This window comes from Corapipo altera, unplaced genomic scaffold (genome assembly GCF_003945725.1).
Source record: "Corapipo altera isolate COAL_440 unplaced genomic scaffold, ASM394572v1 62, whole genome shotgun sequence".
NCBI lineage: Eukaryota > Metazoa > Chordata > Aves > Passeriformes > Pipridae > Corapipo > Corapipo altera.
The window spans coordinates 1,981,587-2,006,885 of record NW_020884894.1 but is presented as its reverse complement, the minus strand read 5'-3'; the positions used below and the strand labels follow the sequence as shown (position 1 = coordinate 2,006,885).

General features: G+C 40.8%; 2 protein-coding genes across 4 annotated transcripts in view; both read left to right on the top strand.

Moving 5' to 3' along the window:
- The first annotated feature begins 8 nt into the window (after positions 1–8).
- On the top strand, positions 9–24,319 carry HEATR3 (HEAT repeat containing 3). Of its 3 annotated transcripts, XM_027646784.1 has the most exons (16): positions 372–491; positions 1,785–1,957; positions 2,470–2,557; positions 3,436–3,484; positions 3,545–3,608; positions 5,358–5,467; positions 6,228–6,368; positions 7,112–7,395; positions 8,064–8,154; positions 11,114–11,271; positions 12,293–12,375; positions 12,637–12,773; positions 15,385–15,473; positions 16,269–16,412; positions 16,506–16,682; positions 17,578–24,319. In XM_027646784.1, the coding sequence occupies exons 1-16, from the start codon at positions 372–374 to the stop codon at positions 17,695–17,697; spliced, it is 2,028 nt and encodes a 675-aa protein (XP_027502585.1). In that variant the 3' UTR covers positions 17,698–24,319. The 3 variants fall into 3 exon arrangements, with proteins under 3 accessions (XP_027502586.1, XP_027502585.1, XP_027502584.1); XM_027646785.1 differs by lacking the exon at positions 372–491 and adding an exon at positions 9–171 and having other exon boundaries at positions 3,436–3,608; positions 17,578–17,697; XM_027646783.1 differs by having other exon boundaries at positions 3,436–3,608.
- A 505-nt stretch (positions 24,320–24,824) lies between these two features.
- Positions 24,825–25,299, top strand: part of TENT4B (terminal nucleotidyltransferase 4B) — a 42,714-nt gene continuing 42,239 nt past the window's right edge. The window contains 3 exon segments of the mRNA XM_027646792.1: positions 24,825–25,063; positions 25,065–25,144; positions 25,147–25,291. Of these exon segments, the coding sequence (XP_027502593.1) occupies positions 24,960–25,063; positions 25,065–25,144; positions 25,147–25,291 (329 nt within the window). The 5' untranslated portion in view covers positions 24,825–24,959.

Sequence of the window (25,299 nt, the reverse complement as noted above, 5' to 3'; positions counted from 1 at the left end):
GCAGATCTCCAGCGAACGCAGAAGAACTTAAAAGAAAATTTGTAGCTGAAGTCTTAACTTTCATACCGGACCAACATTTCCTGTATTTGATGTCAGTATCTTAGATTATAAGAACTACATCAGAGAGAAACCCCCTGCCAGGTTTCCACCCTACAGGTCAATCCTGCCTCTGTAAGTGCTCTTGGAGGAAACTGTTTCATGTGGCGTTTATTGAGTTGTTGGCCCGGGGAAACACGCAGAGCATGCCCAGGCAGGAGCGGGACGGTGCCGTTTCGGGGTGGGGGCCGTGCTGGGCCGTGCCCGTGAGGCCCCGCCGGCTGCGGGCGGGGCGGGGGCAGCGCCTGCGCGGGGCCGCACACGTGGGCGCCGCCATGGGCAAGAGCCGAGCGCGGCGGTTCCGCCGGCCGGCCCTCGGCCCCGCCGGCACCGGGCAGCCACGGCAAGGCGAGCCCGGCCCCGAGGAGGAGCCGGCGGCGGAGCTGCTGGACAAGGTGCGGGCGGGGGGGCGCGACCCTCTCTCCGGGCGGCGGGTGTGGGGGGAGAGGTCTGGGCTCGCCCCCGGCGGTGTCGGGCGCGGAGCCGGGCGCGGAGCCGCCCCCCCCCCCCCGGCGGGGAGAAGCCGAGCAGCCCGGCGGGGCCGCCGCCCGCCCCTCCCTCCCTCTCGCCGCCCGTCGCTCTCCCGGCGTCACGGCTGCGCCCGCGGCTCGGCGGGGCGGCACCGGCAGCGCCGGGACCCGCGGCCCCGGTCTCGCCTTCTGCGGCGGGCGGGAGGCAGCGCCTCGGCCCGGGAGGGGCTGGGAGGCAGCTCCTGCGGTGCTTGGGTTTGTCGACACCCCCCCCTCCCGCGGCTAGAGAGTTCTACAGGTGGCCAGAGCGATGAGTCCGTGAGGGTTAACTGATGGAAAATGCGGAAAAAAGGCTGGATTTGGCCACTTTTAGGCCGCAGTCCTGGTTCTGAGTTAAGCATTGCAGATGAAAAGGGATGGAAACCTCCTCCTGCACACGTGACTTTAGAATCAGAAGCAAAAATCTGTTTTCCCCTCAAGTAATTGAGTCCCCACTGTTCACTTTATCGAACTGAACTCATTGAACAAATCACTGCTTGGTTACTCTTCTGGACTGACCTGTTTAGTCTTAAAATTGAGAGAGAGAGAAAGTATATAAAGGCTCAGGTGAGGATGAGCTGAGGGATTCTGTCAGTGTCAGTGAGGTAGAATGTGATGTACCACTCTTCTGCTCTGCTCTTCATCAGATGTTTACATTTTCTGTTAGATTTTCAACAAGCTGTCACCTTCCAGGATATACACTTCTGCTGTTCTATTATTTTTATGATCTGCAATTCTTATATCTCACCTAAAACCCTGTTACAGCACAAGTCAGCATCATATGGATGTAGAGAACACTTGCTTCTTCTTGTTAAGCAGATACTTTTAATCTAAAGGCTATATTTTTTATTATTATTTTTTGATTCTTCTGTTTTTCTTTATGGTGGCATGTGTTTTGTATCCCCCCCCATTTGTCCCTTTTTCTTTTAAATACATGGTAGTTGAATGTAGATATGGGGTCTCACCAGTGCCAACTAGTGTCAAATCTGTGTCTGGACTGTGGCTCTCTTGTTAAACACCCAGAATAGTATTTATCTAGTCATATAGTTAACACACATAACCCAGGCAAAGATTTGTAAAGGTTCATGGAAGCTAAAAGCTCTTGCTTCCATTCAGGATCAGTAAAACTTCCAGCTACCTTTTCCCGCAGCCCGATCTGCCCTGTTTGTGTCTCCCCAGCTGCAGCATCCCAGTGCTGAAGTGAGAGAGTATGCCTGTGCCAGTATTTCCAAGCTGTTGCAGCAGAAGCACGTCATCCCAGCCTTCCTGCAGAGGGACGTTGTGCGGTGTCTGGGGCCGTTGCTGATGGATCACAGCTTAGCTGTTCGGGAAACAGCTGCAGGTGCTCTCCGGTAAGCAGCTGGAATGGGGTAATCCTGGAACAGGAGAGAAAACAGTAGGGTTTTGTTGTTGACAGCCACGAACTTGAACACCAGCCTGTCTTGCTTTAACTCCGGCCTCAGTAGGTACACCCACATCAGCCGAAGTCTGCAAGAGAGGGGCTTTTCTTGCTCCATGAGACTCTAATGCCAGCAGCAGGCTTTATGCTGGAAATATATGGCTGTATGAAGAAATATAGAGAACTTGAATGCAGTTCATATGGCATTTTGTGTCTTGATGTTTTAGTACCCATAAGACTTCTTGTTACGCTTGACAAGTCAGTGAAAATATTCGTTTCCTACCACTAAAGTTATTCTTTTGTGTTAGGGAGATAGAAGACTAAAGTTACTGATTGAGCAAATTGATTTTAAAACAAAAAGTATTAAAACCTTTAAGCGAGAATATAGAATACATGGGTTTTTTTTAAACATTCCTGGAAAGTATTGTATCTGATCCAAAGCATTATTTTTTTTGTTTTCCCCAGAAATCTAAGCGCTTGTGGAGGATTTGAAGTCTGTGATGACATGGTGAAAAATGACATTATGACACCCCTTGTTGCACTTCTGAAAGAGGTGTGTTTATTCTGATTTTAAAACTGATCTATCCATTGAATTATCCCACTTACAAAAATAGTTTAATTTTTTTAGCTATTATTAAGATATTTGAAAGATCTTTTAAAAGGATTTTCAATAGATTTAATGGTACAAAAATTATTCCAGAGATTTCACACCACTAGCTTCTGTTTCCTGACCAGATAATTTTGGTCTGTGGTGATGCTTGCACCCTGGGATGATTTTTGCATGAAAGGTCTGGAGATTTTGGGTCTGGAGCTTCAGTCAGGACCAGTTTATTGTGTCAGTCAAAATCCAGGTCCAACATTTATGTTGCAACATTATTCTAGTGAGGTTTTTTTGGTGAGCAGTTTTATCTAAATGAAAGCTTGGGTTTACAGCTGGGTACTGTAGGATAACTTGTACTGAATACCTATTCTTTGTTTGGTCCAGGTGTTGCAGTGCAGTTTGGAAATTGCATTGAATTCTGTCACCTGCTGTCTTTGTATGAGCAGCCTTGAACAATACCATAGTTTTCTGTATGTTTCTTCCCCATTTTAAATTGAGTAATAGCATTATTGTAAAGCATAGCAAGATATTAGCTGAATTAATCTTTGTGATTAGAAAGAACTGTTGGCAATTACATACAGACTATTAGTAAGAAACAGCACTTAGGGTTCTAAAACTGTCAAGTTGTTTTTTTTTTTTAATTAAAAAATGCTTCTACAAACTACTGAATGCAAAGGGAGTAGTATAAGAGTCTTTCTACAAGAGAGAAGTTACCAGTGATTCAATTCCATTCTAGGTAAATTTTCTTAGAGAATAGGAAACTAGTCAGGTTTTCTGGTAATAAACACTGTGGCTTGTTTCCCAACCCTGGTTCTCTTGTTTTGTTGTAGTGTAGCACTCAGCTAGATGCTAACCAACTCTCTCCAAAGAAATGCAGAGAGACAAACAAAAACTATATTGAAGACACAGCCAACCAGCTCTCTCCAAAGAAATGCAGAAAGACAAACAAAAACTATATTGAAGACATAGCCAATGAAGCTATTAATTTGCTGTGGAATATATGGTAAGTGCTGTGTAAATCCAGGGCTTTTAAAAGAGCTAAATTAAATTATTTCTGAAAAGCAGCCTGGTGATTGAGGCAGAAAAGAAATGACTGTCCTGACATGGGAAGATGTATCCAGTTGCTGATTCTGATTTCTGATTGTGTTGCTCCTTCGTGTGCTTTCCTTTAATAATGGTGAGCCCTAATCTGATCTGAAATACAGGTTTATCTTCTGCCATAAATTACTTTTTTAAATTAAGGATTCTGAAAGTCCATTTAAGTTGGTCATTAATGTTAGGAGAGTGACAAATTTTTTTTCTATTGGTTGTTCATCCTGAGTTCTGATTTTGTGTTCTGGACATGTTCTGTCACAGTCTGAGATGCAGTTTGGGTTGTGATGTCTTGCATGCAGTTCCTTTAGATCCTTACTGTGTGATGAGAGATGGAGAAAATTAAATTCTGATCTGTGAACTCCGGTGCTCTGGGAATATGAGGACTTCTTATACTACTTCCTCCCTCTACAGGTTATCCCAAAAGCTAATATTAAATATTTGGACCAATTATCCCTTAGTTACTGAGACACTGATACAAATCTACTTAATTATGTGAGAAATAATTTGAATTGTTCAATTAATAGTTTAAATTGGAAACACCAGGTGAAGGAAGACAAATGGCAACACTTAATACAGAAATGACTATGAACACTGAAGTGATACAAACTTATTCTGAAAGTTTTTCTTTAATTTTGTGTTGTTTCTCTTCATGTTTTAGCAGCTCCACATCGTTATACACCTTGGTGCATACCAAATTTTCTTTAGTGTTGTACAGTGTTTCAGTGGAGTTGCCTCTGTGCCTGTCTGTGTGGTATGGCTGCTGGCTCGAGGCCTTATTTCTAAATTGGGATTTTTTTTTTTTTTTTAGAGATTGGAGTCTAGAACAGTAGAGAAGCTGCTTGCTCAGCACCTTGCACAGAATACATGACCCTTTGTGACTCTGACTCAACAATGTTGTGTTCATTTTTTTTTTTTGGCTTTTGTAGTCACTGCTTTGGAACAGGAGCTATAATCATTAAGTGTGACATAAATCGCCCCTGTATTTTGAACTTTGTGGCAATGAACTACTGACTTCATTGCTAAGTTTGGTACTGATAAAGTTGGGGCTGGCATTGGTGCTGAGACATAATATTTCCAAAAGTAAATACTTGAAGATCCTTGTAGCTGGTTAGGTCCCATGCTTTTTTAGTTTGAATTAGTCTTGTATCAATATATTAGTTTAAAAAAGGGAATAGCTGTGGAAAACTTGAAGAAACACAGATCCCACTGTTAGGTAATTAAAGTAAATGCATATCTGAATGATAAGAGCAGTCATTTTATGGAGTGAATAAATATTGATGCAAGAGGCAGCAGCTCTGGTCACTGGGTTTGTGGGTGAAGTTTTCTATGGCTGCAGAAAGCCTTGGGCTGGCTTGTAGCCTGCAGCTGCCTTTCACTCTCTGGCTGGACACATCTGTATTTAGTCTCCCAAATAAACTCCCAAACACTGGGTGTGAGGAAGCAGCTGGCAGAAGCCAACTGTGTCCAGGATTTTGCAGTTTCTCTTTCAACATATTTATCTAGAGTTGATCATAACCTCAGTCATGAAGAATAGCTCTTTGACTAATGCATAATTCTTACAACTGTGAGTAATAGTGAATATGGGGTACTTAAAATGTTTTTACACTATTTTTTTTTCCTGGGAAAAGTGTTTTAATTAATCTTTTTCATACAATAGTGAATGCAACAATACTGCTGTGTACATATTCAATAAAGAAGGGTGTCTGGAGGCTGTGTTACATTACATGAAGAAATTTTCCACAAATGTGGATCTGGCTATTTCAGTAGGTAAGTGGTAAAAAGAGAAGATAAGGACTTAAAGATACTTTTTTTTTCTTTACTATATAAATGTAACATTGATGTTACAGGCATTGCATAATGCACCTGCCTTAGCATTGCTGAGCTTTGCACTGAATATAAAATTTCAAATTAATTTTTGAACAGCACATAATTCAGAAGTTTGTACCTGTTGTGCTTGTTTTCAGTCCAAAGGAGAATGACTTATTGGTGGTTACATGGGAGGAAAAATTTTGTGGAAAGAAGGCTCTAGAGGGGGGCTGTGTTTTTAGTTTTGTTTGCAGGTTTTGGTAATGGAGGGTTTAATTTGTTGACCAAAGGACATAGTCCCTCTAAAAAAACCCCAAACAACTCCTGTCACTTTCAGTGTGTTTTTATTAGTAGTAGTTTGTTATTGTAGTCTTATAATGGTCATACAGGTGTGTGTGGTCCCAGCATTTTTATGTTGTCACTACCCAGTATAGAAAGGAGAAATCTATTTTTGAGTAGCTGAAATTACTACAGCCAATTCCATGTTTGATGTGTTATTGTCCTCATCTGTTTTGTGTACAGGTTTGCCATAGAGTGTCTTTTAATCTAAAACACAGATTGTGAGAGAGTGTTGTACCATTACAACATTATGCTGCATGAAATTTTTTTTTTCCTGTTGACGTTTCATTACTCCAGCTTGCAGTAAAAATACTTTTTCATTAGGAGAGTGAAAGCTACTGTTGGGTTTGTTAATTATGTTTGTTCTTATTGTTTGGTGTAGCAAACTGCTTGCAGACAGTGACAGAAGATAATCCAGACCTTCTTTCTTCATTTAATGCTTCTGCACAACAAGTGTTGGAAACAGTGATGTTGTGTCCAGAGAGCACAATGAAGCACATCCTTCTGAGAACACTGATAGCAGGTACAGTGCTCGAGGGTGTTCACTGCTCTGTGATGGGGAGCACGGGCAGGTAAAGGGGATGGGAAGGACAGAGAGCTTAGTCTTCTCTACTGAAGTCTCTACATCTGATTGTCAAAGCCTATGCAGATGGTTCATGAGGTTGTATCTGCCTTTTGGAACAGCAAACAGATATTTACAACTGGTTTTGAAACTGCCTTAAATGCTTGACTCTAAATTCAGTCCCTGATCAGGGTGATAAACCATTTTAGCTGCTCTTTTGATTTTCAACAGCGAAATAAGTCAATAATAAGTGGTACAGGAGTAGTTTTGGTCTTAATAGGTGTAGATTTTTAACTCAGATTCTCTACCTTGCATTCTTCTTGCTGCCTGAAATGCTTAACTGTGGTGATTTTTGATACTGGAGTGTAATAAATTAATATCAACAATCCTTAGAAAATGGTTCTCTCATGTGATTTTGTTATCAGGTACAAAGTAACACCAAGGCCAGGCCACATAAATATTCTGTAATTATTTATGTGCTGAAATTTACTTGAGGTTAAGATGTAGGCATAACATAGTTATTACAGATGAGTATATGAAATGCTAAACAGAAAAAAATACAAATCTGTAGAGCAAAGACTTCAGCATTTGTACTGAATGTAATCACTGCATATTTTAAGTAACACAGGCTGTGTTCTTACAATGGCTATTACAGAGAATTGAGTACTTTAGTAATTTTCATATTTTGGTTATCTCATATTTAGGCACCATTTGGAATATCAAGGATACCATTCCACCAGGCAGCCTGGGAAGCATGGTTAATGCAATCCTGAAGATTTTCTCAGAATCATTAGCAATAGATGCTGGTGAAACAATTATTCGTATGAATGAAGCTGAAAAAAACAGGTTAAAACTTGATGTGGAAGCAGAAACAGAGGAAGACATGAGTGATGTGGTGGACAACTGTGTTTTGAGTGAAGATGATAACATGGAAGAAATACCAAAAGGAAAACTCAGGAGAGAAAATGATGTTTCAGATTTACTTCCAGTAAGTGTTTCTGGCTGGCTGTTGGGCCTGGTGTTTTTGGCTGAGCGTTGGACTAGTCTTGACTCAGCACTGGCCAGAGGAAATGACCTATGGGTGTTACTAATACTGGTTCCCAAACAGCTTGGCTATTTTAGCTAAAACCTCAAAGATGAGCATGGAAAATTTCAGCACAACTTGTTCCAATGTGACCAAATTGCACAGCACATCAGGAAGGTGCATTTCCATGGTTTTGCTCCAGTGGAAGGTGTAGGCTTACCTGACGCTTCTACCTGCAGCTACTGCAGGAATTTTGATTTCTCTTTACAGCAAGTGAGATTTGTAACCGTTCAGTCATGAGTGGAGGTGGCTCAGAGGTTTACAGATGCATGCACTGTTGTGTATGGGAAAAGGGTAACAGGAATACATGTTTCTGTTAGGGCTTTAGATAACTGTTTCTCTTACAGCTTTAGTGCAGGTGGCATTTCCTGAAGATAAAATTTGCTCTGAAACATCCAACAGAAATGTTGTAGCTTACGCCTCTTGGTTTTGTGGGGTTTTTTTTGAGTTTTGGTGTAGAATGAGAAGAGAAAATGACTGGACTATATTTTTAGCTGACAGCTTGGGTAATTTAAGTTGCACTTAAATGTCGTTTTACAAAATCAAATTTGGTTCGTGTTTTTATTTTTTAGTCTGATAAGTGGGAACTGAAAGAAGTGACAGCTTTACTGACGGCTCAGCAGACTGCTCTGGAAATCATTGTTAATATGTGCTGCAGGGAAGGTTTGTAGGAATCTCTTTCATTGCAAGTGTTGTGGTGTGTTTTGTTTTTGAACAGCTCACATTTAGTCATCTTGCTTTTAAAGGCAAATACACACAGGCGTATTGTCCCTGATATCCTCATCTGGGGGGCAGATTAGATTGTAATTTCTATTACTATTTCAAGTGTTTTTTTTCATTTAAGTTATTTATGAGACTTAAATGTTTTTTTTGCATGGTACTACTATTTGCCAACATTTAATTACAAACAAAAAAGCACTTGTGGCAAAGAGATGTTTCCTGAAGTGTTACAGCAAAATCTTTGTTCAGTTAAGAGTGTGGTTTGAGTGTTCTTCTGATACAGTATGTGTGTGAATCTTATTGCAGGATGGGGCCATTGATTTTTTTAAAAGCAGATAAATCTTGTAGCTTTGATTTAGTGTTGATACTAGAAGTGTTGCAAAATTAGGAGTAGATACAGCTTTTGCTTGCAACTCTGGCAACAATGTAGATTTAGGCTTTCAGAGTTCTGCCTTTATGAGCTTTTTTGAGGAGGAAGAAAGGCTGTTGTTTGGAGGGGAGTAGGAAGTAGATATTCTATAACTTTTAGGAACTCTGATACTCAGGTTTGATAGCTTTTCTCCTAATCTTCAGGAAAACAAATGAGAGATTATCAAATTCTATTTAAAAATGCCAATAACCAAACAAAATTAATCCCCTAAACCCTCCAACACCTGAAGACTTCTGTTGCTGTTAAAGTTTTATCCTGATGCAGAAGTGATTTTCTAGGAGATAACTGAGTAAAACTTTAAGGTTCTAAGAAAATCCACAGTAATACCCAGTTATTCCCAATGGTGATTTTTTTTTTTCTCTTATAGCACAAGGAAATTCTGTACCTAGTGTATGAAACTCCTTTCATTACTGTGTTTCTCATCTAATGAGCTGTAATTCATAAGCTTTCCCCTTTAATTGGAAACTCTCTCGTGGATAAGCTGCGTATTCTGCCATTCACTCAGTGTAATGTAAGGTTGATTGTGTTGTATTTCACTGCAGTGCTTTACCCATTCATGGGCAGACAGAAACATAGGCTGTAGAAATTAAGAGGAATCCAGAAGCAGCTGTTCATTTAATTTTCAAGTTATTTGAGGACTAAAATAGCTTTAGCCATTATGCTGAGTTCATACAAACACTTGGCTTGCTACAGAGCTGAGGGAAATAACCAGGCTGGCAAGAGATGTGTTTTACTGAGCACTGGCTGGCGTTTGGGAGAAGCAGAGTGCTCTCCCCTTGATGGGGACATGGGCAGGAAGCCAAGAGACTCCAGCACTGCTGTCCAGTCTGTAGTTCAGAGGTTACCAGTGCTAGTTAAGATGGGATTGCCATTGGAAATGCCTCTGTGTTTCCCACAACATTACAAGAAACCTGATTGTAGTTACAGGCCAATGTTCTAGATCCCAATTCCCGCTCTGCCCTGGTCACTGCTGTCTTTGTTGTTGCTGAGTTGCATTGTCAGCTCGTTTAATTTACTTTTCAAAGGAGATTTTTGTTTGCTTTAAAAAGATTCACATGGAACTTTTCTGCAAGAGGCAAGGGACTTCAGGGGATGTCTGCTTTGTTTTCATGTGTCTTGCTGCTGTGGCCTGGTAAAGAATAAAAGACAACCGTTTTCTCATGCAAAGGCTGTTAACACCAGCATATTATGGCTGCAGAATTAATTGGAGATTACCATAAGTAACAGAAGATGCCTGTGTGGTCAAGTTGCTGCAGCTTGATGAGTTACTTTGCATCAGATAAACAATAGCCATGACCTTCAAATACATTCTTAATTTCTGCACAGTACAGGTGAAAAGCATTAATGTAGATCTTTCTTGCTGTATTTTAAGTGACTTTGCCTTTTGCCACAGAAGTGGTGTGGCTGTTACTGTAGTTACTACAGTACCTACTACATCTCAGCAGAATCTGCATTGTCAGACAAAATTATTTGGGGGCGAATCTGATATTTTTCATCAGTTAAATATCCTGACCTATATACACAGGCAGAGCTTTCATCTTCTAGAGAGGAGAATCAGTCCAACTTGTAGACTTAGGACTTGGGTAAACACCAGTTAAAATGTAACCAGGTTTAAAGCAACTTTAGATAAATCTGTGTGAACCCTGTGGACATAGATATATCAGTTTAAATATAAATGATGAACTGAGCTTGTGCTTGTTAGGCCAAGACTGCCTTTAGCTGTGGACAGGTTATTCACTTTGCAGTAGCCTGTAGGTAATACGACCTCAACTCCTCTCTCCATGTGTGCTTGCCCTTACATGACTTACTCTACTAGCAGATCTGTAAGAATAAATCTAGTTCAGGTTTAAGACTATAAACCTAGCTTAACTTACTTAAAATATGTTGCCTGAAATGACTGTCAGAGTTTATTTAGCTTGCTTTGGCTTGTTTTGCTGTCATCGTTTCCTTTCAAGTGGTGTTGCTGTGGAGACAGTAACATCTTCATCCAGCCTGGTTACTGCCCAGGCAGAGGACATCTGTCTGTGGCTTCAGTATTGCTAGAGGAAACAGTTGTCTTAACTTTTTTACTAACTGCAGTCAGTTTAAGTTAAACCAGTGTTTTCACATGCTTGAATCTACCTCAAAAAGTGAAGTGGTGCAATCCAAGTTAAAATCTTAGTAAATCTCTATGAAGTTTCTTCCATACCCTTTTTGATAAAGTGACCCATTGTTAATATCAGAGATTAAAGTACCCGTGTATGAAGAACCTGTCTCCTGAGAATACTTGTTGCCTGAGTGAATATAAAATATTTTTTTAATAAAATATTTAGAACTGTGGCTTAGTGGCACTTGATTTGTGAGGAGTTCATAGAGCCCAAGAGCTTAAAGATTCCTAAACTAAGAGGTGGAGTTGAGTACAACTGAGAAGTAGGATACATTTTGTGTGAGGGCTGTTACATTTACAAGTCTTGTGTTGTCTTGTGTTCTCAGATCCCTCTGATGATGAGTGGGAAGAACTCTCCAGCAGTGATGAAAGTGACTTGTTCATGGAAAACTCATACAATGAGGGAGGGGGGCTGCTGATGACACCCCTGTGCCTCTCTGATGAGGTTCACTCAGCGTTTCTGAACAACCTCATTCCAAAGAAGGTAGTGTCTTCTATTTTATTTCCAACACATGGCAGAGTCTTCCCCTAATTCCTGCTTTGTATCCCAGGTTAGGCAAGGAAATTATCCCAGTCCACTTGGAGGAAAGGAATATTTTTTTAATGAGTTTAGCTTCACTCTTTTTGGCCTAGAGATGGTGCATCATTGCGTGAGCTGTCTTGACCTAAATAATTAATGTAAGTTGGAATAGAAGAACCATGTGTTTCAGAAAGCTGGTGGAGTTTCTTTTAATTTGGGGTTTTTTTCCCCAAAATACAAAGGTTGTTATTCCTTGATTTGGACATGAAAAAGAGTACCTGCAAAAAGAGAGGAAATCTTGACGAAGCATGACTGCCAGATTTCTATATTAACTAAATGAGGTGGAAGTAACATGTGTGAATGGCAACAGTCAGCACTGAAGAAGTGCAAGTTCCTCTTACCCTGTCTTATACAAAGTGTCTGAAGTACAGTATTTGACACTGACAGGAGCTTAGGTGTTTTTGTTTCAGAGTTGTTTTGCTCATTTTTATTTGGGGTTGTAAAGATGGAGTTTGTTATTTGAATTGTTACTGTGCTGGTTCAGCAGCGTTGCGGAATTCCAACCCAAGACATCAAGGTGCAAGATGAAAACTTTGAAGGCTTTTTGTACTTAATAACAGGAATTTCATGGCAAGGCCTTCTATGCTTGCAGCTATCTGAAAATTCTGTAGTGGAATCTGTAAGAAGAAAGAACCAAATAAGAAAGAATGGCAGAAACCTAGAAAATCACCTGTTGTTCAGTAGAGTCGGATACCTTAAATATGCTGTGCTAAACTCAGGGTATAATTGCACCATTTGAGTGATTGAGCAAAATTCTGATGTTATTAGCAGGTGAGACACTTGTTGCCTGGAAAACTTTGAAATACATAGTTTGAAGTATCTGTTTAAATCAAGATAAAATTTCAGTCTTCCTTCCAAACACACTATAACAAAAAATAAAAAAATAAAGGCTTTATTGCTAAACATTTCTTTTTCCCCTCCTCAGATTCTTGAAAAAACTGCTTTTCCGAACAGTGTTGCTCTAGACATCTGTTTGCACAATCCGTCTTGGAAACCATTAATTAAAAAGTAGGAATTTCATTGTCTCTCTTACTATTTTTCATGTATATTCAGTTGTCTTAGAACTCTAAGAAGGATTTTCCATCTTTGGGTTTCTGTCAAGATCTGGATACTGGCAGATCTGATATAGGATTTTGAATAAAGAGATAAAAATGCTTTTGTAAACTGCACACCAGATCACAGCCTTAATTAATTGAAGATTCTTCTTTATATTTCGACATGTTTTTTCAAAGAGATCTGCTAAATGCTTTTTTTGTTTATTTGTTTCAGACTGAATGCAGTGCAGTGTAGAGCTTTAACATGTCTTCATAGCATTTTGTTAGTGTCAGATGTGGGTTGTCTTGGAGGAGCTTCAGCACTTCAGTCCCTTGCACAGCATCTCTCACACTTGATCTTTTCTAAAACAGGTAAGATGTTTAGTAGAGGGGACTTGCTGACCCCCTTTGCTGATCATATAGATATAAGATAGTTCTAGTGCCATTTTATTACTAACTGTATTTCTTTGGTCTTTCAGTATAAGGATACTGACTGCTGGATATGTGCTGGCAAAACAGTATATCCTGATAACGTGTTTATGCAAACTGCACCTTGAGCAAGTCTGCTCTTAATGCAAGAATCTGCTTTACATCTGGGTCCACACAAAAAATCACTTAGTGCGTGAATCCTGCCTTGCTGAGACCAGAACTGTTTGCTTGATCATATTTGGGATAATAGTTCTTCATCAATCACACAAGCCATGAAGAAGATAGGGCATTTTCTTTTTAAATATGCTGACTAGCTTGCCTAAAGAGATGTTAAAAAGAGGATGTCTAGCACAGTCTTTCATGTAATTTTTTTCTAGGAATCTTATGAAATTATGGCAAAGGCATTTGTTGCAAAAAAAAAAAAAAAGTACATGGTTGTTACAGTAGGAAAGAGAGCAGCCACCTTATCTCCAGGACATGCTTTATGCTTATGATGGCATAGCTTTATTGAAAAGATATTTGTAGTAAGAAAATGTGCAAAGTTTTTGTGACTAAATATTAAAGCTGCTCCACTTCCTGTTCTGGTTCTGGTTTGATTTCAGTGGAGAAGGTAATAAATTTCATACTATTTTAGAATATCATATATATATATTTAATATATTTAGAATTGGAATGCACTGCCCAGGGAGGTGGTGGAGTCACTGTCCATGGAAGTGTTTAAGGAAAGACTGGATGTGGCACTGAGTGCCGTGGTCCAGTTGACAGGGTGATATTCAGTCATAGGTTGGATTCGATGATCTCGTAGGTTTTTTCCAGCCTCATTGATTCTGTGATGTATCCTGGTAAACACTAGAATGTATCCACTGTAGTTCCTCCAAGGTGCATTATTTCACAGAGATACTGTGAAGGTTTCCCCATACATCTACTCGTATCACTGTTATTGGATGTTCTATGCAGCAGTTAGCACTTCCAGCTACTTCCTGTAATCCTGTACATGAGATCAGCATCATTTCAGTAATCCTGTTGGACCATTTACACTGTGATCTCTCTGTTACTGACATGAGAGAAGCTTTAAAAAAAAAAAAAAAAAGGCAAGGAAACCCCAGCTGGTTCCAAACTGATGATGTGGTTCCCTGATGATCTGGGTCCCTGACAGGCTGGGCTTCATGCAGACTATTCTGATAATCTGTTTTTGTTTTAAGGTAAGTGGTGATGGCTTTTCAAAAAAGAAGAGATATTCTTAGAGACTGGAAAAGCCTGCCAATTCTCAAATTTGTCAGAAAACGTTTTCCCTAAGACGAATCTGTTGAAGTTGAGCATATGTGTGGCTTTGTCATTTCTTGTTTCTTAGAAGATCGAGAAGCTCAGTTTCCTTCCCTTCCTTCAAATGTCTCCCTTTGTAGCCACAGATACAGCCTTTGTAGTTCTTTGCTGTAGTGTATAGAATGACGTGGGCATTAATGCTTGAAAATGCATCTGCCTGCAAAACACACTTTTTTCTCAATGCCTCTAAAAGCATGTGATCAGTCTATGAAAACATTATTACTGAGAGTACAGTTCTTGAAAAACTAAAATGCAGAAATGAAAATACATATGAAGACATACGCAAGGATGTTCACATAAAATACTTGTCTCATGCTCGAAGAGACAACTTCCAAGATTTTGAGTCTACCTGTTAAGCTTTGCAATAGTCAGAAAGTTCTCAGATCAACTGGAGAAGTTGTAAGCTGAGGACAGATGGTGCTAATAAAATTGATTTAATGGCCTGGGCCCATTTTTTAATGGTTAAATGCTATGTAATGGATACTGCCAGATAGAGTTGATAAAATACCAGCATGTGGTTAGAAGGAATCCTGTGGTTTACAGGGTGAAAAAGAGGCATAAAGATCTAGTTGCTTACATGAGAAGGGAGAAGATATACATGAATTGAAAAGTTCTGCATCTGGAGTGGTCCAGAAAACAAAAACACATTAAAGGAAAATAAAAGGCCTGAAGAAACACAGAACATTCATTGAAGGTGATGGCTGATATTGATGAGTTCATAGTTATGAGAGTAATGCAGTGTTTGAGTCATACATTCCTGAAATGTTATTAAACCACCGGAAAACATGCTCTTTATATGAATTGGAAAGAGTCCAGTGTTCTGGGTGTCTAAAAAGCTTGCTCAAGAAGGCAGAAGAAAGGAGGTAAAATACACAGTCAGCTTCTGTAGTTTTCTCAGTTCCTATATTATGGTCTCCATGTTATACCAGTTTTCAAGCTGCCATTCTGATGACAGTGGTTTGTACCATACCTTGGGTCACACAAGTGTCTCAACCAGGGATGTGCCTGAAAATGAGGACCAGCTGTGGTCTAACCTGCAGATGCAGTTAATACTGAATTCAAACAAATCACTATGGTTACAACCTATAGAGACTACTCTGAAAATCTAGCTTTTCCTGTTGTGGTAGTACCTGGAGGAACAATTAAGGGATTAAGGCATTTGTATTTGTTTGCTTCCTGTGTCCCTCATCTTACTGTTTAACTTTTGGCTCTGGGTTCAATTCTTTGACAGAACTCCTTGCAGACACTGAATTCTTGGAAGCCGTAACCAGTGCTTTGAGGGCTCTCCTACAAACAATGGCATCAAAGAACATCTCCCAGGTAAAAGCTTTCAAACTCAAATGCTCTGCTAGGTTCAAATTTGGGTGAGATTGGGCTGGAAAGTTTTTGAAACAAAATTATTTAAATGAAATGCAAAGTAGTAGAAGCAGACACTGACAGAACAGATTTAATAGCATCAACTCTTAGTGTTTTTCATGGACCTTACAGTAATAGTGGTTTGTTTATCTCTTAAGGTGTAAACAAATGAAAGGTATTTCAAAACAAGAAAATCCAGGTAGTATCTTTAGGAGATGGGTATAATGACAAATATTTAGTAAATTAGCACCTAGAAATGCGCATTCTTTATTTCTTGATGTCACCTAGTTGAAGCTGGTTGTCCTTCTAGAATCTTGGTTGGACATGAATTAGTGAGCTAAATACAAGAATGAAGCATTTTGTTATACAAGACATAATACTAGATGGTCTGCTGGTCCTTTCTGGCTTTAAACTGAAAAGTGAGAGCTTCTGTGCTGTAAGTTATAATGAGGTGGAAGCAGCTATTGAACAAGGTAAATTTGTGAAAATAGCTTTGGGCTTAGAACTTTTCCTTCACTTTCATGACATTGTTAGTTATGTTCTGGAAGAAACACCTTAAATTGAAAGGGAGAATTTGACAGTTTTCTTGGTAATTACATTTTCAGAATTCATGTAGTTTTCATAATCATGGGCTCTTAATTTCTCTATTATAAATTTCCCTGTGTTCTGGAAAAGCAGAGTAGCTAAAGGTCACAGTGGAAAATTTCCATGAAAGTGTGAATGTCTTCCTTCTTTCCCTCCCTTCCTCTTGTTGTGCAGTGTATGACTCCTGAGCAGCTGTTGGCTTTATGTGAAGCTGGTATTCACAGCAGCAATGCCAGTGTTAGAGTGAACGTAGTGAGCATCCTTGGAATTTCTGGCAGCGTCTTGGCAAAAGGACAAGATACAGCTGAAACACTAAAGGTGAAAAAGCAAACTTTGCATTGCAAACCTGTATGAATTTTGATATTTCTTTCAGTTTTCCCTTGTTGGAAAAATCAATTTTTCTTGTTTCAGATGATTGGAAAATTTCTTCTCGAAGTTGCTATGAAGGAATCTTCTCTTGTGGTAGCAGGGGAAGCCTTGGATGCACTTTTTGATGTATTTGCAGATGGTAAAGAAGCGGAAAAGGCGGCGGTGCAGATCAAGTTGCTTCCAACACTGAAGGAATTTCAGCCAGTGTTCAGAACAAGGGTAGGCATCAAGTGCAGCCAGCTCAGGGTCTCAACACACAATGTGCATTAAAGCTTTGAGATTTGGACTCCTAGAAGAAGTAATTAAGCAGTATTTTATAACTTCATAAGATGGCAAAAAAAGATGTGATTTTCTGATATTCCACTTTAGAGGAAAGCAAATACACAGTTCATGGAACTGTCAAGGTGATACCACAGCACCTCCATTGCAACATCTGCATTACACCATCAGTATTATTGATGTCCAAATCACTACATTGTTCTGAAACACTTGCAAAAAAATCCTTCAGGTGTCTCTGGAGGAATGCAGCTACATTAGTGGGAGAGAAGTCTCTTCTGAAGTTACATTGACATCTTTTGTTTTTTACTTCTTGTAGTTGCAGGTGGATGCTTTTGTTCTGCTGTTGGTTAGTTAAAACAGATCACGTGTTCTGTGTTTTCAAGAACAACAAGGCCAGCATTCTAAACTGTAATTTTAGGTACCTCCTTGTCTTAGGGAATGACCTTCCACCTATTGTTTCTTTGATCAGATGAAGCCTGAGGAGTGACTGTCATAGTCTAAAAGCTAAGCACTATACACACAAAATACATACCTGATGGTGCTTCAGTTGTGTGGTTAGATGTACAAGATTTTCCATATAAAAAGCTGCAGAAAAGAAGTGTAGGTTTCAGATATTTGAGTGAAATATCATACCAATAACCTAGTTTTAGGCAGCAATGTATTATAGTAAATTGACTAGCTCCACATGTGCACATGAGCACCTCGGAGTTCTCAAAAACCATAGGTAGCATATCCTGACAGAAGACCTATATATAGAATTACAGTAAACTTGAACTGATCTAATAGGAGAAACCTCTGCATTAGTAAAGCATGTACTTTTTTTTTGGTTTTACAGATGCGAAAAGAAGGCAAAGGACAATGTAGTACAGATCAACTGCGTGTTTTTGACAATGTGAGGATGAATTTGAGAAGATTCATTGCATATCAGGAGACACTAGGGAAAACTCCAACTTGAAACATCGAGGAACTTTTAAGGTTTCCCTTATTGAGTAATGTTTTCAAAAAATATAACCATTTTGAACTTCTAAAATTTACTGAGCAGAGCAGTTTTGCTTTGATGTTAATACTACATTTTGTAATGTTCAGTATTTTTATACACTTGGGTTGATGCAATATGAAAGTCACACCAGCACAAAAAGACCCGTAGCATACTCTGAGATTGTTGGAGTGATAAGAAGGTGCTCCTGCAGCCCTGGTGGTACATAGCATCACTGTCATTGTTTAGAAATCTTCATGTACCCTGGCAGAAAACTATAATTGCATGAAAAGGTAATTTGGGGAATATTCTCAGTTATGTGCCAGATCAAGAAAAAAAATTGAAAAGCTTAAGATGTATTTAAGGGAACCGAGCAGTGGCAGAATGTTCTTATTTGCTGTTTGCTCTTACCTGTTCCTTACCTGTTGCACGGGCACTTATGGCAAGCTTCCCAAGAGAAGTTTGTGACAAGTGTGTAGATTCCTGTCAGCACTTGGTTCTGTTATTTCATTAGGAGAAAACTGTTTCAGATTCATTTATGATATCTTTTTGCTGTGGAAATCTGTGTAAGCAGATCCTACACTTTTAGATGCAGCTCCCTGGTTTTACTTTATTTCGATTGATATTTCTGAAAATCAAGTCTCTTAATTTACATTCTTCCTCGTAATTCTACATCAGGATGAATGTGAATTCAAGGAAGTAATAAGCCGAATAAAAAGCATTTTTTATATTGAGGTATTACCTAAAGTAAATTAATAATTGCTTAAAATACCTTTTAGAAATATTTGCGATGGAGATTTTTAAGCTGTTATTTTCAAAAAATGTCACCAATTCATGAAGATTGTATGTAAACTTCCATATATCAAGAACTGTGGTTTTATTTCTTTGAATGAGATTCTATCATACATATTTTTCAAGAAAAAAGAAACCAAAACACAACCAAACACCAAAGTATTTTGTTGTAGGAGGGTTTTTTCCCCCTCTCTCTTAATGTGCTGTCTTAGCACAGGCATCTAGTTTTTGGCAAAATTTTGCCCATGGTGTTAAGCACGGATCTTATAAAGACCAAATTTGCTCAGTTTGTTAGATTTCAGTCTCTAAGATTGGAAAGCAGACTTGGGAACTGACTGGATAACTTGCAAATGACTGACTTTATGAAATCCTGGCATATGGTATTTTGTCAAATGCAAGAGAAAGTAAAAGATGAGTTTAAGCAGCTCTACAGCCTGGAAGTCCTGTCACTGCTGTGACTTTGCAGGAGTCTGATGAACTGTGTGATGTGATGCCTGCCAATCAAACAAGTGAGAGTGTGCAACTGGGAGGGCTCCAGGGTCACTGAGCATGGCCTGGAGAAATCCAGGAGAAGTCATGAGGAGCATGGTCGAGAGGTTATCCAGGGATTTGGCAGGGCAGGCAGTGAAAAGGGCTGAAGTGTAACACCTGAGGAAAGGTGGCTTTTGGTGTAAGACTGCACAGTATGTGGATTTTAATCCTGGTGTTAGTTATACTTGCTGTACGCTGAGGATAGTATAATATTAACCTGATGAAAGGTATTAATATTTGTTTAGCCCTTAAAGGACTTTCTTGTGGGATGTTCTGCTCTCAGTTTCTGGGTGCTACATTGAATTGAAGGAGTATCTTGATTGGTAAGGATCTTTGGAGGTCTCTTAGTGTAGTCTCTGGAGTCAAACAAGGTTGTGTTACGCCTTGAACATCTTCCAGGATAGAAATCCCACAACTATGGCAGCCTTTTCCAGGGCTTGATTGCCCTCACTTGAAATTCTTATTTTTCTTTTTCCCCTTTGTGCCTTGTAGGACTTCCCCCTGCTGCAAAATGCACCTCTTGTCCTTTGCATGCCACCTTGAAGAGATCTGGCTTCATCTCATAACCCCCACTTGTTAGCTGAAAACAGCAATTGAATTCCCCTCTACTCCAGGCCAAATACAACCAGCTCCCTTAGCCCTTCCTTGTACTAGCTAGAGTTCTGACCCTCTAACCATCTTAATGGCCTTCTGCTTGACCTGCTCTACTGTGCCTTGTACTGAGGGGCCCAAAACTGAACATACTTCTTCAAATGTGATCTCATAAGTGCTAAATAGAGGGAAGTCATCGGTTTTCTTAACCTGCTGGCCATGCTGCTGCCAATAGAGCCTGTTATTTGTTAGCTGTCATCACTGCAAGGGTGCACTGCTGACTTCTCTTCAACTTACTGTCCTCTAAGACCCTTTGGTCCAACTCTCCAAAGCTGCTCTTTGGTCATTCAATCAGGAGCCTGCTCTGTTTCAAGGGATAATTCTGTCCCAAGTGTAGGACTTTGCATTTTACACCAAGTGTAGCAGTTCGAATCTGGTTCCTGGAGACTGTTGGAAAAATAGAGTATGTTATTTTCTGTTTAGGGGTTTTCTTTTAGTTTAATAATGAGAAGAAACATTTCATCTTCAAATACAAATCTGAAAGTTGCAGAAAAATATATAGAAGATAGGGCATCCACTACAAAAAATTGTTTTCTTAATACAATCTATCAGACCATGTTTTTTTCCTTCAAGTGAAAAAACAAACTGACATTTAGATCTTACACTATTCTGACAGTAGGAATGCATAGATTATTTTTTTGCTATGCACTGATCAGTTGAATGTCTTAAATATTGTGTCCTAGGTGCATAGGATGAACCATATTGCTTGCAGAAGTGTATGATTTTTAGTGCTGAAAATACTTGCTTCTATCTTCTGGTACACATGCCATTTCAAGCTAATAGCTGAAAGAGAAATGAGGACATGGGAAAGCATTTTGTTTTCTTGCAAGTTTGTACTAAACCCCTGACATACAAACCCTAAAACAGTCCCTTCACCTGTTCCATCTGAGGAAACCAGAGCACTTCAGCGGGCCTGTTTGGCTGAGAGCATGAAACACTGACAAGCTGGTGGCCCTGTCTCCATCTCACCAGGTATGTTTGGGTGATAGAGAGGTGAGCTGGAGCTCTTGGGAGGTGTTTTTGTACTCCATTGCTAACATTAATTGCTAACATTGCTAACATTAGGTGTGATTTCCTAATATCCCATGTTGTAAGATCTTTGCCAAGGTCTATTGCCCTTACCGGTGGCCCATGGCAAAATGGAGCCTCCATCTTCCTTTGGGGTTTCTAAGATACTGTAGTTATCTAATAATATTAAGCCAACTGCGTATTTTGTTTTTCTCTGTTCGTATTTTTATTTCTCTGAATGGGAAAAATCTTACTCTATCATCTGCCCAGCTGCCAGTTCAGTGTCTGAGTGAGAGGCAAAAAATTTGTATGTTAATTTAGAGAGCACATCGGGACAAGATGGAAATAATAGAAAGACATGGATAACTTCTGAAGACTTGCATCTGTGGAAGACAAGCAAGTTATCAGTGATTTAAAGAAGTGTCAGATCATGACCTAAAGCCAGATGAGGTATATAGGTACAGAAGAGCTAAACTGTAAGGTTAGGGCTATGAAAGCTGTTCTGATGCAATTACGGAAAATTAAGGCAGCAGCAGAAGTGATGATGTGCAAATTAAATATTTTGGGCACTCTTTGACACAGGTTTATTTTAATAGGTTTAGGGTAGGCCTCAGATGAAGGCAAGATCCTTGACAGCCTCCAAAGGGAAAGACAGATCTTGAGGATACTTAAAGGGTGGCAGAAATTGGAGTGATCTAGGCAGTGTGCAGCATAAGTAAATAGATGCTAAATAGATGTAAGTGATCTTCATCAGTTCATGTAATCACACAGATAAGACTGGTATCAAAACAGGTATCTGAATTTGTTTGCTTGTTCTGATCCCTAAGGCGTCATCTGTCTGTACTTCAGTTAAAAACTGCAATCCTTGGAAAGCTTGGATTGCTGCTTTATTTGTCTCCCTGTCTGACACTGACACAACAGAATCTGAGTCTTGAGATGCAATACCAAAGTAGGTGCTGAATTTACATCGGTCTGTGGTATCGAGTGTGAAGGGGGTTGGGGGCCCCCTGCCCTGTTCAGAAGCAGTGGGACCCTGGCATTTGCTGCTGCTTTGGTTTCTGCAGCCTGCAAAATGTTGCATCCCCAGCTGTGTAGAGAAGGAGTTATCATTGCTGTGTGGTTTTATTTTTACTCTCTACAAAAAGAAACAAGTGGCAAGATTTAAATGAGCATTTTTTTTGAAGTACTTTTTTTATACATCATGCCTTGACATTCAGAAGATGGCTGTATACCACAGCAGAGTCAATAGCTGAACTATTTGGGGGTTATGGTGTGTGTTGAAGGTATTGTTTTGCATAGTATGTGGGTTTTTTAAGGATTGTCATCTTAGAAGAACAAGAATAACTTCAACCAGTACTACTTGGCTTGGTTTTATGTTTGTATTTTAAGAGAAAAATATATAAAAAATGAGAGCACAATAAAATTACAAAAGAAGAACTGTGTTGGAAAACAAATTAATTTAAACTTTGTTTGTAGTTTAAATGTTATGAATGAAATGCATATCTTGTGGAATATTAACATAAAAAAAACCCAACCAAAAATGCCTACAAACTCAAGTTCTGTTTTCTTAGTAAGTGATTTTCAGTAGAAGCATTTCCAGAGGACTGGATAGAAACATCTAGCCTTACACTTACTGTTGCAAATTCCAATTCAGGCAGTGATAATTGAAAATAATGTAATTGTTTCTTTTTGGCACAGGTGACTTGAGCAAACAGTCTAAATATAGTTTGAGCTGGACATGCTGTTAAGATATATAACAGTAAGGTATTTGGCAAAACCTGAAAACTCCTGACAGTCAGGTCAGATTAAGGAACTTGAAGTTTTTCCACCAGGGCTGACAATAATGGTGAGCCTTTCTGTTTGAAGAAGGTTTTACTTGACTGCTGGGGTTTTTTTGGTCTAATTTCCAAATAAATTCAAACTGTTAATTTTGGTACCTTCTGGGAAAAATAGGAGGTGTTAAAGTCAATTCACTTCAATTTAATTTTGTTTCTGTGTTATTTTTGCAAGTTTCTTGTTTCTGTGAGAGGCATTTTATCATACATACAGACATAGTTCAGTGACCACATAAAACACAGTTTGAGACTTGCACACAAAAGGATATGGTAAGATGCCTTTTTTCCCCCTCAGATCTGGGTTTCAGGAACTTGCATTACTGCTACATTATGGGCTTAAATCAAACAGCTTGGGAAGTGAACTAAGATCCTACTGTAACAATCCATATGCAGTTGGAACGGTCGTGGCTGCTACGTGTTCTCAACACAGGGAGAGTCCTGATGCAGCCCTGGGGTTGTGAGGTGCTCACATAGATCATGTACCAGCACTTCAAGATGCACTGGCTTTTCAGTAAACCTTCTCCAGTTTTGTGTTCCTGTCCCATCAAGGATTGTTTTCTCTCTCCTCTGACATATGAATTTTTTTAGAACTTTTAAGGAATATTGCATTGGCCTCTTTCCTCCTCCCCTCCCCTTCAAATGGAGAGTGAAAAGCACTTCCAGAATTTAACGGAAGAACGGCTGATTCAGCCAGTAAATGCATGATGTTTCTGAATAACCTTTTCTGGCAAGTTCTCTTTTAAGTAAGTAAAAGAGTTAAATTCAGAGTGTTGATTAAACAAAACACTCCATAATTAAGTGTGGGTTTTGTTTGTTTTTTATGCCCCCCTGCCCGGGTATACTTCCTTATCTAAAGGATTTGTGGTACCTGTGTCATGTCCTGGCTATATTTGCTTGGGACTAGGGTTGCTACGGAGGAATCCTGTAAATTAATAAACCTCAGTCTTATAATAAAACTTGTTTGTATTTATGTGCTGCGAGTGCAGACCAAATCATGGGGTTTTGCAGAATTAACTTTATTAAAAAAGTAAAGAAAACAAACCAGTTTTTTCTTCTGTTACTGTTATCTCCTTAAGGATACCAAAAGCCTTTATTTGACTTATGCTTTTCTCCGTTGCATTAAAAGTTTATGAATTCAAACCTTTTTATTTGCATCTTTGATATGCAGGAAACATCAGGATAGACCTTTTTCTTTATCTTTTCCTGCTATGCTTATAATTTTCAGAATAACTGAAGAATATAGGGTTTGGAAAATAGGGTTATTCAATAGTGGGCTTTCCCCATTTCCAAGATGTGTTAAAGTCTTACCAGCTTCCACTTGGCTTTTGGTAGTAGGTTTAGGTAAAAATCCTAATTTTCAAAGCAATTAAGTTTGTCAACTTAAACCTCAAATTTCAACCACAGCTTGCTGTGGTTGGTTTTCTCTTGGGCAATGCAGATCAGACATGCCGTGACAGAATAGAGGAGAGTTGAGGACAAAAATGTACTGCTCTGGGATGGTGGGGAGAAGCCAAAACTTCAGTCTTTGGTTGTCACCAGGAAGTGGTGCTAAGTCTTCTTCTTTGCAAACTTCGTGGGACGCTCGGAATTGGAATGTGACTTTTTAATTCCAAAACCTCCACCTCCAGCTTCCTAAAGAGAAATCCTCTCTCATGCAATTCTGAAACTGGAGGAAGAAGCACCAGGCCCTCCATGCAGCGTGCTGGAAGCTTTGTAGCCGATATTAAAGATGTTTTAAGGCTGTAGTACGAAAACACTAAAAATAAAACTGAAATTGACAAGAACTGGTGCTACTCCGTGTTGCTGTTCGGGGCGTCGTGTGTGGTGTGTTTTTCCATCTGCAGGCAGGGCTGTACCTAAGGCTGCCTTTGCCTCTGCTTTGGAGTTGAATGAAAGGCAGGAAGAGCCAGAAGTATCTGTGACCACCCTCAGAAGAGTTTTAGGGGAGAGCAGCGGCGGCTGTCGGGGTGACGCCGGTGCGGGTCCGCCTGTCCCTGTGCCCGGCGGGTTTGGCAGCGGTGGGGCCGGTGCAAGGGCTCGGCCGCCCGAGAGCGGCTGTTGCCCCGCGGGGCCGCCGCGCACCGGCCGTGCCGAGAGAGGAGCCCCGGGCTGGGCTCCGGGCCGGGCCCCGGGCCGGGCTGGGCTCCGCTCCCGGCGGTGCCGGAGGAGCGGCCGGGGCGCCGCCGCCGCCCCCCGAGCTGCGCGCGGCCCCGCGTGCCGGCGGCTGTCCCGGCCCGGCCCCGCCTCGCCGCGCTCGCCAGGAGGGGCGGGGGCTGTGGAGCGACGGCGGCAGCAGCGAGCAGGCAGGCGCGGAGCTGCCCTTCCATAGGAGCCGCCATTAGCGCTGGGACCCGCTGACAGGGTCTCGGCGGCGGCGGCCGGCGCGGCGCGGGGAGCGGAGCAGCCGGGGTGGGTCCCCGTTTGATGGATCCCCGGATAGCCTGGTTCCAGCCAGAGCAGCTCGGCCCCTCGAACCGCCTGTGGATGCAGATCTGGGAGACCACGCAGGGGGTCCGCAACCTCTACTTCCAGCAGCAGCAGCAGCAGCAGCAGGAGCAGCAGCAGCAGCAACAGCAGCAGCAGCAGCAGCAGCAGCAGCAGCAGAGCGCCCCCGCCGCGGCCGGCCCGGCCTCCCCGCCCGGCATGTACCGCGCCCCCCGCGCCGACCCCCCGCCCGACTTCCTGCCGCTCGAGAGCGCCAACAACCCGCACAGCCGCGGGCACCGCCAGGCCTCGCCGCCCCCGGGGGCCGCCGCCTGGGCCC

Excerpts from the sequence above, each read along its gene's own strand:
- HEATR3 (XM_027646783.1), top strand. The coding sequence starts at position 372 with ATGGGCAAGAGCCGAGCGCGGCGGTTCCGCCGGCCGGCCCTCGGCCCC. Across the intron at positions 12,774-15,384 it reads CTTGATCTTTTCTAAAACAG|AACTCCTTGCAGACACTGAA; the intron begins GTAAGATGTTTA and ends ATTCTTTGACAG. Across the intron at positions 15,474-16,268 it reads CATCAAAGAACATCTCCCAG|TGTATGACTCCTGAGCAGCT; the intron begins GTAAAAGCTTTC and ends CTTGTTGTGCAG.